The sequence below is a fragment of the Mercenaria mercenaria genome, chromosome 7 (assembly GCF_021730395.1).
Source record: "Mercenaria mercenaria strain notata chromosome 7, MADL_Memer_1, whole genome shotgun sequence".
NCBI lineage: Eukaryota > Metazoa > Mollusca > Bivalvia > Venerida > Veneridae > Mercenaria > Mercenaria mercenaria.
The window spans coordinates 86,695,290-86,710,576 of record NC_069367.1 but is presented as its reverse complement, the minus strand read 5'-3'; the positions used below and the strand labels follow the sequence as shown (position 1 = coordinate 86,710,576).

The following is a 15,287-nucleotide window of genomic DNA, read 5'->3' as shown; positions in this document are numbered from 1 at the left end:
ACTGGGAGTTGTACATGTCGCTCCTTATCTCATTGAGACAAACATTTATGTCAAATAAAAAAGAGATTGCAACAAGAGTGCAAGAATGTCACAATATACGCCCGTCACAGCAAATTTCTTTACTCTAGCACCTGTATTTGCAAATGGAATTTTAACTTTGTGGTTGTTTAGTAATAACTAAGTGTTTTGTTTTTCTAAGTCCACAAAAAAACTCCTTACCAGGTAGAGATACCTTAAAATACACCTAAAATTGGAAAGTAACATCTATGCTGTACCACAGAAAAGTGGTCTTGGTTTTTCCCTATGGTCAATTATAAAAAAGTTACAATATAAATTATTTATAGTAACAACTAAGGGAAGTTAATCTTAAAAAAAAAAAATCAAAAAAAAAATTATAAGTCCTCACAAAAATCTTTAACAGGTAGAGACTGGTCAAAATACACTTCAAAATTGGATGTAGCATGCATATTGTACTACAGAAAAGTGGTCTCGATTTTTCCCTATGACTAGTAATGAAAAAGTTACAATATAAGCTATTTATAGTAACAACAAAGGGAAGTAATTCGAAAGAAGGGAACTGCGCATGACACTTCGTCTCATGATGGTGTATAATTGTGTCAAGTTACATCAAAATCCCTCCATGCATGAAGAAGAAATGCTTCGGACAAAGTCATTCTTGTAACTGACCTTTGGCCTCTAAGTGTGACCTTGACCTTTGACCTGGTTCTTGCGCATGACACTCCGCCTTGTGGTGGTGAACATTTGTGCAAAGTTATATCAAAATCCCTCTATGCATGAAGAAGAAATGCTCCAGACAAGGTTTTCATTCTTGTATCCTTTGACCTCTAAGTGTGACCTTGACCTTAGACCTAGGGACCTGGTTCCTGCGCATGACACTCCGCCTCATGGTGGTGAACATTTGTGCCAAGTTATATCAAAATCCCTCCATGCATGAAGAAGACATGCTCTGGACAAAGTTTTCTTTTTTGTATCCTTTGACCTCTAAGTGTGACCTTGACCTTAGACCTAGGGACCCGGTTCTTGCGCATGACACTGCGTCTCATGATGATGAACAATTGTGCCAACTTTCATCAAAATCCCTCTATGCATGAAGAAGATATGCTCCGGACAAAGTCATTCTTGAATTTGACCTTTGACCTCTAAGTGTGACCTTGACCTTAGATCTAGGGACCTGGTTTTTGCGCATGACACTCCGTCTCATGATGGTGAACAACTGTGCCAAGTTTCATCAAAAACCCTTCATGCATGTAGAAGATATGCTCCGGACAGTCTGTGGACGCCGCCCGCCCGCCAGGGGCGTTCCCATAATACGTCTCGTTTTTCAAACGGGCGTATAAAAATGTTTGAGAATAATCTTCATATTAAATTGACAATCATTATGCGGAGTAAATTATTTAGCATTGTGACTTTGTTTCCATCATGAACATCTGATGATCATTTTCACCTTTTCAGACCAGTGACAATAACAGTTGAATAATTAAGAAATTGAAGCAGCAGTCATCATTACTATCATCAGTGTCAGCAGCAACAGTGATAACACAAGCTTAAACAGTTCCAATTTCTGCATCATCATCTACAGAAGCAGTAGTAGTCACAATAAGAGCTGTCAGAGGAGACAGCATGCTTGAATATTTTGATGCTTGACAGTGAAACTGGGCACATTTGAGGAAACTGAATCGCTCATCTGAGTAATATAAAGCACATGTTTAAAATGGCAAACTGATGCTAAAATATTAGAAAGCAGGTCAGTATGTCAAATTCATGGTCACTGAGAGTCAGTTTTAAGACTGGTGTGAAAAACTGTACATGTCATCCAAATTTCAAGGCTGTATCTTGAAAAAATAAGAAAGTAGGTCAGTAGATCAAGGTCACAGTCAAGTAATCCCTAATCACTTTGGGTCATCAGGCAATTATGATAAAGCACTCTAGGAAATATGATTTGATAACTTTTGAAGTATCTATTCCTATATAACTTATATAACAAAAGACATCCGGGACGGGGCCTCTGGGGCATAATATGAACAATCTTGTATGAGATCCACTAAGCAATGCTACATACCCAATATCCAAGGCCTAGGCTTCGAACTTTCAGACAAGAAGATTTTTTCCCCTACAGATATGTTTATGTTAAATTTAGACACCCTAGAGTTGGGCCTCATCCTATATACCCACAAACCATGTTTGAAGTCAATACCTTGCATTTTTATTGATTTATGCTCCAGACACAAAATATGTTGGCTAATTTTAACTTTCAGCACTGTTTGTGACCTTGACCTTTGCCCTACAGACTGTTTAAGCACTCTACACAGCTTCTTACTGGCATGTACCCTTGTCCCAAATTTGAAGTCAATAATTTGTATTTAGTTTTGCTCAGGACACAAATTATGATGGACAAACAGTCTCACAGAGGAACATGCAATCACATATTTCCTTTATTCAAAACAGATAAATAATAAAATAGTGTTAGGGTTAGGGTTTTCCCCTTCATGACCAAGGTTCTTAATTATAGAATACCTAGGGGTAGGGTATAACATGTACAGAGGCATTTTCTTTTTGATCTGACGCCAGTTATTTTGGTAAGACAATGACTGTTAATGACTGTTAATACCAAAATATTGGAATTTGAATTTTGAAAGAGGGTTACCCAGAGATTATTTGTGTAAAGTTTCATCAAAATCCATTCAGTGGTTTTGGAGGAGATGTTGTTTAAAGAAATAGTTGATGAAAAGTGACAATGCCTTCTGGAGTTAATGGTTGTTTTTTTTTACAAATCTGAAAAAATTTGAACATTATTAGCAGAAGGTCACACAATAACAATTTGTGTTAAGTTATTTTAAAACTGGCTAGCAGTTTCACACAAGAAAGTTTCCACAATATATATTCTAGGGAAAAGTGACAACGCCCTCTGGTGATTAAGTGGTTATATGGTATCTATTAAATGCAATGGTATCATGTCATTTATGGTGCAATTTGCAAAAAATATTTCAACAACCTTGGAGGGGTCAGGAGACAATCCTCCGATAACTATCCCCTCAATGCTTCACGCCACTCCAATACCAGATGCCTCTCAACACCAAATTAAACTAGAATGTGTCTGTAGCACACAGGGTGTGTCCTCCACTGGTACATTTGTCACATGTAAGGGGCAATAATCCAAATCAGTCTTAATGAAGTAACCTCAACAAACATTTCATGAAAAGAATTTGAAATATTCTAGGCCATAAAAAGCTATGAGCATCACAAACAAATAATCCACTATTGTGGCTATTTCAAGGGCCATAACTCTGTAATAAGCACTAAGATTCTCAAGAAGAAAGCCAAATGTGCAAGGTCACATGATAAAGACTCAAGCAAGGTTTCATAAATTTACATAAAATACTTTTTTGAGCTAGGCACATAATTAGGCAGAGCACCAGATAAGATGCATATTTGCGTAAATATGTTTTAAAATTTACGAAAAACGCATTTAAATCAAACCTACGCGTACTGGTACGTACTGGAACAAGAGCTGTCACAGCAGACAGCGCGCTCGACTATTTCGATGCTGGATAGTGAAAATGGGCACATCTGAGGAAACAAGAGCTGTCACTGGAGTGTTTAATGACTCCAATTGTGGATGAAGATATTGCACAATAGCAAGAGTCTATGTCAAAAATATCAACTTAAAGTAATAAGAGAGGTAAAGATAAAATGTATCAAAACACTATATAAGTATATCCAAAGCAAAAAGGGGCATATTTCATTAAATACTGGTGCCAGAGTTATGCAGCTTGTGTCATACAGTGTGGGTGATGATGTTGAACAATTAATTTAAGTTTGAATCAAATCCATTCAGTAAAAACAGAGACAGAGTGAAAGTGCATCAAAACTTTAACCTAAAATTCTAAGTAAAAAGGGGGAATAATTAATGAAAAATTGGTGCCAGAGTTATGCAGCTTGCGTCATATGGTGTGGGTGATGATGTTGAACAACTATTTTAAGTTTGAATCAAATCCATTCAGTAATAACAGAGACAGATTGAAAGTGCATCAAAACTTTAACCTAAAATTCTAAGTAAAAAGGGGAAATAATTCGTGAAAAATTGGTCCCAGAGTTAGGCACCTTGTGTCATATGATAAGGGTAATGATGATGAACAATTGTTTAAGTTTGAATCAGATCCATTCAGTAATAACAGAGATAGAGTGAAAGTGCATAAAACTTTAACCTGAAATTCTAAGTAAAAAGGGGAATAATTCATGAAAAATTGTGCCAGAGTTATGCATCTTGTGTCATATGATGTGGGTGATGATGCTGAACAACTATTTTAAGTTTGAATCAAATCCATTCAGTAATAACAGAGGTAGAGTGAAAGTGCACCAAAACTTTAACCTGAAATTCTAAGTAAAAAGGGGGAATAATTCTTGAAAAAATGGTGCCAGAGTTATGCACCTTGTGTCATATGATGTGGGTGATGATGTTGAACAACTATTTTAAGTTTGAATCAAATCCATTCAGTAATAACAGAGACAGAGTGATAGTGCATTAAAACTTTAACCTGAAAATCGAAGTGAAAAAGGGGGATAATTCATGAAATATAGGTGCCAGAGTTATGGCCCTTATGTCAGATGATGTGGATGATGATGAGGAATAAGAATTTTAAGTTTGAATCAAATCCATCAAGTAATTACTGAGATAAGTTGAAACAAGAGCTGTCTCCATATGATGACACATGCCCCCGATGGCACTTTGAATGAATAGTTATGGCCGATGTTAGAGTTTAGGACCTTTGACCTACGGAGCTGGGTCTTGCGCACGACACGTCGTCTTACTGTGTCATACATTCATGCGTAGTTATTTTAAAATCCATGCATGAATGACAATGATATGGACCGGACATACCCATCAATGCACTATCATGAAAAATGACCTTTAATGTCTAAGTGTGACCTTGACCTTTGAGCTACGGACCTGGGTCTTGCGTGCGACACGTCGTCTTACTGTGGTACACATTCATGCCAAGTTATTTGAAAATCCATCCATCGATGACAAAGATATGGACCGGACACGCCCATCAATGCACTATCCTTTAATGTCTAAGTGTGACCTTGACCTTTGAGCTACGGACCTGGGTCTTGTGTGCGACACGTCGTCTTACTGTGGTACACATTCATGCCAAGTTATTTGAAAATCCATCCATCGATGACAAAGATATGGTCCGGACACGCCCATCAATGCACTATCCTTTAATGTCTAAGTGTGACCTTGACCTTTGAGCTACGGACCTGGGTCTTGCGCGCGACACGTCGTCTTACTGTGGTACACATTCATGCCAAGTTATTTGAAAATCCATCCATCGATGACAAAGATATGGACCGGACACGAAAATTGCGGACAGACTGACAGACGGTTCAAAAACTATATGCCTCCCTTCGGGGGCATAAAAAGAGAAAGTGCACCAAAACTTTAACCAAGGTGGGGACGCGGAAAGACGCCGACGCCGGGGCAAGTAGGACAGCTCTCCTTATATTTCGTATAGTCGAGCTAAAAATGACCAATTATGGACAATTTTGTAATGAAAGTATGTTAAAGAGGTTCTACAATGTGAAACAAGTGTATGAGAAAGTGCTTAAACACATCCTTACTATATTCTATGTGACTAAATATTTCCCAATTTGGAACATTTACACGTCAAAATTCCCAATTTTAGGGGTATACGGCTATGTTCTCAAATTAGCCAGAAAAAAAAAACCCTGAATATAATAATTTCATGTATCTGATAAACTTACAAAAGTTGAAAGAAAAGTTACAATAAGGTTATCCGAAACAAACAACTTTTAATTATCTGTGTAACAACCCTTTCAATATTTAACTAAAACTGTAATTTGCCAGTATTTCACTATATGTATTCTTGTAGTTACATTGAAGAGTTTCCTCCAACTTATAGCAGCTAATTATGAAGCATATTGCATAATTAAAGCCAAGTACCAGTTCTCTTGACCATTTCCAGTTGACAGGATTAGCAATGCCAATGTATGCTATAAATGCCTGTCTACAACCTGCTTCATATAATGTTATTTGCTACATCTCTCAGGGGTGGGGGGTAGGTGAGTTTGTTTTTATTACGGCTAATTGCTTAAGAAAATATATTCTCTGGCTTCATTTTGATATTTCTTTGCATGATAGAACAACCTATCCCTTCAGTTGTCATGTGCGCTTCTTGAATCTTTTAAAACGTCATAACCATAAGTAAAGATATCCTATGCCTTGTAAACGTATTGAGACAGTACCACAACCAGATAATCATGAAGAATGTTCGCTTTAAGTCTACATTCTTGGATGTCTCTTTGCCAGTTGAATTTTCTGTTTGGAACAGCCAAATGAAGCTACAGCTTACAACTAGCAAACTGTTTTACTATAGAAAATAACAGTGTGTATCTGACAGTGTTGGTTGCTCGTAAGATTATCCCCTTGTGATTTTGTTTTTATGCATCTGCGGCAAACAAATGTGTACCATGTCCCACGCATACCAGTTAGTGCAGCACATGATGTGACTTCAAACTTTTAGAGCAATACATGGTCATGTTATTAAAACAAAGGTATTATGCTGTAAGTCAGTATAGGTGCCAGATACCATTCTAGTTCCAAAAGGAAATAGATAGCATTAAAACATCTAAATTACCTGATGTTAACATTTCTAATATCAAATCAAAACATAAATGAAACCTTTTTACGGCTGATTAAGGACCAAAACAGAAAATTCTGACACTTTCGGTTGCCATGGCAACTAGAGTTCTGCATGGAATTCGATTCTTTGATTTTGAACAGTTGAACTGAGTTCTGAAAGGGGGCCACTTTAGTATCATTTCTGTGAAGTTTGGTGTTATTCTGCCCAGTGGTTTTCAAGCAGATTTTTTTAGAAAATGTTGATGGAAACAATGGACACTGAGCGATCACAAAAGCTCAACACAAGCCTTAAAATTCGGCTCAGGTGAGCTAAAAAGGGAAAGCAAACAGGTAGTGTCACAATGTCTACAGGCAATATCTATCTGCATACACTGCTGCAATAAAATATCAGTGGAACAGCCGAATTCATATCTTGTTGATGGGTGAATATTTTAAACACTTTAAACAAGATAACAGGTACTGACAGACTTTGTGTTTCAGAGGTCGCAATTCAATTGGCAAGTACAAACAAGAATGGGTCTATGTGGTTGGATCTTGGTAGCAAATTTGAAACAAGAGCACCGCCTTGCGGGTGCTGACGCTCATCTGATTTTTTGTATAACAGAAATATTATCCTACCCATGATTTTCTAAGTCTAAAAAGGGCCATCATTTTTGCAAAATGCAGGATAGAGTTATGTTTCTTGATGTACAGTGTCCGCTTATGATGGTGAACAAGTGTTGCAAGTTTTAAAGCAACAGCTTTGATAGTTTAGGAGAAAAGCTGACCTAAAACATAAAACTTAACCAAGAAATCTGATATTTTCTAAGTTCAAAAGGGGCCATAAATCTTGCAAAAAGCAGGATGGAGTTATGTTTCTTGCTGTACAGGGTCAGCTTATGATGGTGAACAAGTGTTCCAAGTTTCAAAGCAATAGCTTTGATAGTTTAGGAGAAAAGCTGACCTAAAACATAAAACTTAACCAACAAATCTGATATTTTCTAAGTCCAAAAGGGGCCATAAATCTTGCAAAAAGCAGGATGGAGTTATGTTTCTTGCTATACAGGGTCAGCTTATGATGGTGAACAAGTGTTCCAAGTTTCAAAGCAATAGCTTTGATAGTTTAGGAGAAAAGCTGACCAAAAACATAAAACTTAACCAAGAAATCTGATATTTTCTAAGTCCAAAAGGGGCCATAAATCTTGCAAAAAGCAGGATGGAGTTATGTTTCTTGCTATACAGGGTCAGCTTATGATGGTGAACAAGTGTTCCAAGTTTCAAAGCAATAGCTTTGATAGTTTAGGAGAAAAGCTGACCTAAAACATAAAACTTAACCAAGAAATCTGATATTTTCTAAGTCCAAAAGGGGCCATAAATCTTGCAAAAAGCAGGATGGAGTTATGTTTCTTGCTGTACAGGGTCAGCTTATGATGGTGAACAAGTGTTCCAAGTTTCAAAGCAATAGCTTTGATAGTTTAGGAGAAAAGCTGACTTAAACATAAAACTTAACCAGGCAACGCCTACGTCGACACCGCTCAAGTGATGACAATAACTTTTTTTTTCAAAAAATCAGATGAGCTAAAAAGATATCTGAATACAAAAATATGAAAATTGTAAGTATTTCAAGACTTTTTGAATTTTTAGAATCCATAAATGAGATAAAAAGTTATTAAGAAGTAAAATTCCTATCCCATATACAAACAACGTAAAAACATTTTGTTTTGTCCACCAACAGATAAACAGGTGTTAATGCGTCACAATGATCTCTCCTATAGAAGACCCATGTTTTATCTTTATATTGGTTGGTCATTGCTTATTATCGCTAAATTTTAGAAAAGGGGTCTGTGTCAATGTATGTCCATTTCAATAACGAGGATGGTATCTGCTCGATTGACAGAAACAATGAGAATGCCTTCCAAAAAACGCTATAATTTTACTTTGCTTCAATTCTTGTGGAACAAAAGCAATGGCTAACACACAGAATGCTTGCTTTTCTTTTTCTTAACAACCATTTCCTAATTTAATCCTAAATAATACCATTATTTATGAAAAAGATATCATCGCCTTAAAATACAGGTTTTTTTCCGGCCGTTTTAACAGCCGTTATTCGGCTATACCCTTAGCTCAGATTTCCGCATTGCATTTTAAGAAGCAGAGAAAATGCGGAAAAGTTGTGGAAAAGTGGAGAATCTGTGAATATGCAGAGAACATGCGGAATAATGACATTTAAACATTTCTCAGCTGCGGAAATTCTGACTCTGACTATTTCATGCTGCGGAGAAGTTATACTTAGACATTTTCAGCTGCGGAAATCTTCATAAGACAGAGACATTATACCTTGAATTTCATTAACTTTCTTTAAGAAATTAAAAAAAAAAATTGACATGAATTTAACTGGTTTGCCGACTTGTAGGTTTTTTGATGAATCAGAATGATTTGAATAATCTTGGTAACAGGTCACACAAGGGCAATTTGTGTAAAATTATTTTAAAATCTGGTTAGCGGTTTCACACAAGATTTTTTAAATTTCCACTATATACATTTAGGGAAAAGTGACCACGCCCTATGGCAGCCATGTTTTTTGACCAATCGGTATAATTTAAGCACAATTGGTATAATTTGAACAGTCTTGGTAGAGGGTGACTATAGGATCATTTCTGTGAATTTTTTTCAAAATTGGACCATCTGTTTAGGAGTTGTCACTTGAAGATTTTTCTTTGTTTAGATATCACAGATATCTCTAAAAATTTAGATATACTTAATTTTTTTCTTATGTGTATACTTTCTTTTGATGCGTAGTGTAGATGTTGTTGGCAGCAATTGTGCTAGTTGTAAAATGGGTGCTCAGTGAAAGGCTCCAAAGAAGAGGCATATTTCAATTGATTTTATTCCAAGATCATTTTTTTCTCCTACAAATCATGTTTTAAACCACTTGTTCAATTTGCCTTTTCATGATGATTCAGATGAGTGGACAAAAAAAAGAATATGAACTGTAAGTCAATTATATGTCTATTTCTGATTCTATACAGGACTTAGGGGCTTCCGTGGTCTAGCGGTTAGCCCTTATCATGCTGGACATGATTGATTCTGCCTTTGCTACCAGCGCAGATCATGATCTTAACATAAAGTAATTTTATCAATAGCTCAACATAATACTTTTACCTAGTTTGCAATCTTCTGTAATTACTATTATTTAAATTTATCAACTAGACATGATTGCTATTTACAAAACAAATTATATTTCTTAAGATAACATAGTAATTGTTTCATAATATCTCAGTTTCATGTACATATACCTTTAATTCAATTATCATAGGCAAGCTAATAATTAAGTCTAATATATAAGATGCAAACTAATTTGCACAAACTGATATGCACTACAAATTCTATATTTTGTCTATATCCTACCTACATGCAAAAATCAATGGGGTATGATAAATTTTGCTTTATCTGGTCAGTGACAATACTACTTTTTGTAGCATATGCATATATGGCAATGTTGGGTTGTAGTTATTTTTACATTTCTATGCAAAGCAGATCTCGACTCAGAACTAGTTGGTAGTAAATTTGAATTTTAATTAAAGAATGATTTTAGATCAGAATGTAGGATAAATAGAATATTAAGTTACTGTCTTACGAATTTAAATTCATTAAGTTTGTCTACGAAAATATGTTTTCTCCGACTCACTTAATAAATCTAAATTTGTAAGACAGAAACTTTTTATTCTCTATATAACAGACCTTTAAACAATTTGACTATTAACTATAATTATACTATATTCTTGTACTACTGATATCCAAGTTGTTTTCAACAAGAGGGCCATGATGGCCCTATATCACTCACCTGAGTTAAATTGCTCAAAATGATATGATTTGACATAGAGCACATAAGAATATACATTAAATACAATCAGGATCAATATTTTCTTGTAACAGTCCTTTTTGACCTAGTCAGGGCCAATTTCCATATGAAGTTTGAGGGTCCTAGACTCAAGTGCTGTATTTTTGTACTAGCATGACTATTTCTTGCCCTGGAAGACTTAAACAACATCTGAAACAAATCTCATTAGATGCTGCTGAGATATATTCATTTACATAAAATAAAGGGAGGTAATTTGTCATAAATTCAGTCAAAAGTTATCTACCCTGATTGTACAATTCCATCTGATGGCATAAATGACAATTCAAATCAGTATCATCATTGGTTATTGAGATACACCCATTTTAATTTAAAACAAAGGGAGGTAATTTGACAAAAATCAGTCCATGGCTATCTACCCTGATTGCCTCAATCCAGCTGAAGACAAGTAATAAAATTTCCAATGAGTTCTATAAATATTTACCAAGATAAATCCAGTTTGATTTAAAATCAGGTGAGGTAATCATGCATTGGTATAATTCCCAATGCCAAAAAGTATGTATTTTTTCCAAAATGAGTGCAAAAATTCTACATTCTGAAAAAAAATTCACCAAAATTGCACAAATATTGACCAAATTATGGACAATTTTGTAATGCAAGTGTGTTAAAGAGGTTGTACAATGTGAAACAAGTGTATGAGAAAGAGCTTAAATACATCCTTATCTATATCCTATGGGGCTAAATATTTCCCAATCTGGAACATTTACGAGTCAAAACTCCCAATTTTGGGGGTATAGGCTATGTTCCCAAAATAGCTAGAAAAAACCCTGAAATATCTTCATTTTCGCGACAAATCATATTTTTTCCACAATTATTCATATCATAATAAAAGGGGGAAAGAGGGCACGGCAGTATAGATAGATATAAATAGAAATTTGACATAGTCAAACTAATCTGACATGTACAGTTTGTTTTAATTACTGTGACGGTCAAACTGCTGTGGCTGCAAAAGTCAATTAGTAACTCAGCCACAGTAAGCCTGTCTAAAATTTGACATGGATATATAGTCACGCTGACCATAGCTTTCGCAGAAGCGGTGTTTCCAACGCCGCGGCTGTGTAAGATTCGTCGCAGAAGCGGCGGAGAAATATGGCCAACAGACTACATTTATGCTATCATTGGTACGTTTTCTAATGACCTTTTCGCGTTTGACTGAAAACAACCAGTGAGACAGGAACCCACATGTATACTCTTCAAACCAGAAACGCTTGTTCCATGCAATTCTTTGTCATTAATGTAAACACTTCTGTACAGTTTGACGAGGGACTGCCTTTTTTGTAGAATTTCCATTAAAAATGGTAAAATCTTGTACAAACGACCCCTGAGCACGTTTGCAGCAAATCGCAAGTTCTGCCCTGTCAAGCAAAAAATATTTCTTCGAAATAACTTCCTATCAACTTTCATGATCCTAGGCCTAAGTGTTCTTGAGTTATCATCTGGAAACTGATTGGTCTACATTACAGACTATATCTTTTAAAACAAATTTTTGCCCAGGGAGAAAGGAAAATCCTTTTGCTTTTTAAATTAGCACATTTTGTTTGAAAATTCAAAGTAAATAATTATTCTGCAGGAGCAACAGTGGTGTCACATCCCAGTCAGTTTCGAATCATTTTGGTCAGTTTTTGATCATTTTACTGGTTGGGAACTATTTTCCGGACAGGACTAGTTTCCGGACACATGTAATGTCTGCTTTATTTTGTTGTTATTCATGTAATTGTTTCATCTATATCATTTAGATGTTTGTTCTTCTTGTCTACAGAAAACCACTATTTTATACGGCTGTATAATGTTTGCTTTTTTTTTATGATAAATCACCTGCGTTCACAAAACAACCTTTTGTCCTGAAGATAGCATTGCGCATGCGCAGTAGTTCACACATTCCGAGGTATCAAGTGGGGAAGAAATAATCAAACTACATAATGATTGTCTGCTGATAACATGTTCTACTTTTAATTTAACGCTAAAAGTTACGTAAGATGCAGGGCTATCGATTTTTGCACTAATTTTATTCTATATCTATTGGAATTGTCAAGAATTCGTATAAGACGAAAATCGAGTTTTTTTAGTCAACCTTGGTTTGCTTTCGTAGCTGCTATTGAAAGTCGAGTTACGTTTCGTGTGCAATTTTGAAGAGATGAATGATGAAGAAATGTGTAGAAGTAGTTTAATTATTTAATTTGATATCAAATTAACAACAAAACACTGTCAAAATATTTGTCCGGAAACTGGTTTACATGACAGGAAAAATAACTCATTTTAGTGACCCCATTTGAGGCCCCATGGAACCCATATTTTACATCCCAACGCGATGCTGATTACAACATCGGATGTGGAAGGAGCTGAAGTTTGTGCAGTGTGAGCTTTATTTATGTCAAATATTTTATTAGGGAATAATGGAGCTGAAATATGAAAATGTGTCCGGAAAATGGTTCCCAACCAGTACAGTAATTAACTTAAATGCACTGACACCTGTGAAATGATTATTGTTTTCTATCAGCCAACCTAGACAAGCTTACTGTCGCTGAGTGGCTGCTTTTCAATTTTTTACTTGCAGCCACCGCAGTTACAGTTTGACCGTCACAATATAAAACAAACTGTATACGTCGGATTAGTTCGACTATCAGCCAACCCAATCACTACATTTTGACAGACTTGAAAGAATAAAATATTTTCTTGTTTAAAAATGGTTTCTCGATCGTGTTGCGTCCCTGTTGCGTGAGTTCCGGATCACATGGATTGAAAAAATATGATTTTTTTCACATTCCAGCGATCTGTAAAACTTATATTTTGGTATGTTATTTCTCTTATTGAAACAAAATTTCATGCTAAGAACTAAATGATTTATCATCTTCGTCATGTAAGTGTAAACAGTGCTGTGATCCGGAATCCCTATGATCCGGAACTGACAAACCAACTGTATTTCATTTAAAAAACATTTCAAAGAGATTTTACCCCTCTATCATAGCACGTGACGGATCCCTGTGTTGCGAGTTCGAGTCCGCCAGCACAATTTTCTTAACTTGAGCACATGCATGAACATTCAGATATTTCCAGTCAGTAAACATATCTTTAACTTTATAACTGAATTCATAAAAAGATAAAGAAATCCACGAAGAATGACTGAAAATGAAATACTGAAAATCGAAAATGTACTTACAAGTCCCACCCTCGCCCTGCGACTGGCCAAGCCGCAGGGCAAAAGACCTCAACCTCTGGAACAGGGAAGAACAAAAACGGTGAACAGAAATCCAGCAACTGCTAAGACAAGCCATCTTGATAACTTTGTTAGTCAATGTGTAATACTTGGCAAGTGCTATATTTCTGAAGGTCAAAATTTGAATTTCCGTATATATAGTAGGTCAAATCAAGCGGACGATTTCATTGGATAATGGACAGTAGTTGCAATAAGGGTTTATTTACAATTGTTTGCAGTTTGCAGGTCATTTTTCAATAATTGCATATCACTGCATTGATCGAATCCCTAACAATGTTGCATTTCTTCCTTCTTATTTTGACTTATTGCCGATGTTTACGTTTCATTTCAGTCTTTTTTCATATTTCAAATCTGCCCCCTACCCTTTCTTTCATAAATGGTATCTTCCAATCGCTCGTGCGTCAGCGGAAAATAACGGTTAGTAACATCGGGTATTTCCGTGCCCAAAAATAGAAAGGGGCCCGGATGTCCCCCCACGGTAAAAAATATGAAGTTCTACACGACAAATGGTGCGCTTTAAAGCAAAGCCGCCTGTCAAGACAAAAAAATCATCATTTTATTTTCGACTCTTACAGATTTGGCTAGAAAATAATCTTTCTTTCAAATTCAAGTTTTGGTCATATTATGAACATTAAAATAAGATATTTTTGTTTCTAAAATATTTAAAAAGCTGTGTGTGTTTGGCGGGGATTCAGCAAGATCTCGTGGCATAGACGCAGCTGTGTGTTTTTTTATCGGGGATTCAGCAAGAATGCCGATACTAAAGTGTGTGTGTGGGGAGGGGCATTAGAGACGGTCAGTGAGGATGTTAATACTAAACTCTGTGTAATCACACGGTTTCACTGCAATAACAGTATAACACACTGCACAGACTGTAATACTTATTGTTTTTAAACAATGGAAGAAGATATTTATTCGAGCTCAGCTTATATCTAAATATAAATGTATCGTATATTATTATATATATGAAATATCTTAGATCCACATAATAAGAACAAAATTCTTACCTTTACTTTTTATGTTTCACTGGTACCACATTTTGAGAGCACATGTAACAAGAAACAGACGGATTTCCCGTGAAACTCGTGATACCCATGCAAAAGAGATACACTTCAATATTGAACAAGCAAGTGAGAAAGGGGAAATAAGCAAGTTTGCTGCATTTTATTTCAGATTTAATTATCTCCCATCTCACCGGTACAAACCACCACCGCTGCTGCATATAATTAAGGGTTCAGTGGGCCTGCAATTACTCACTGCAGTTTTCTTTCTGTTCCAGCTCGCTGGAAATGTTGTGTATGGCTACAATATTACCTGCAATGACTCGCTGTAGACAGTGGCTGCAACGTATCAGTTAAACGGCGTGAATATAACATGCCAGCTGGACGACAGGGATAGCAGGCGTGTCAGCCGCACATCGGGGATAGCAGGCGTGTCAGTTGGGCGGCGGGATATTAAATGCCAGCTGCAGGTGTGTCAGTTGCACATCG

The 15,287-nt window shown here is 36.1% G+C and overlaps 1 protein-coding gene across 10 annotated transcripts in view; it reads right to left on the bottom strand.

Moving 5' to 3' along the window:
• Positions 1-14,879, bottom strand: part of LOC128558707 (uncharacterized) — a 72,291-nt gene extending 57,412 nt beyond the window's left edge. For 9 of the 10 annotated variants that reach the window (XR_008371877.1, XR_008371883.1, XR_008371881.1 and 6 more), the window contains exon 1: positions 13,741-13,876. Coding sequence is in view for 2 of the 10 variants with exons in the window: in XM_053548868.1 (XP_053404843.1) it covers positions 13,741-13,855 (115 nt within the window). In the remaining 8 variants the exon portion in view is untranslated. Of the gene's footprint in view, positions 1-13,740; positions 13,877-14,804 lie in introns of those variants that run through there. The other variant, XM_053548867.1, reaches the window with a different exon arrangement.
• Between the last annotated feature and the right edge of the window lie 408 nt (positions 14,880-15,287).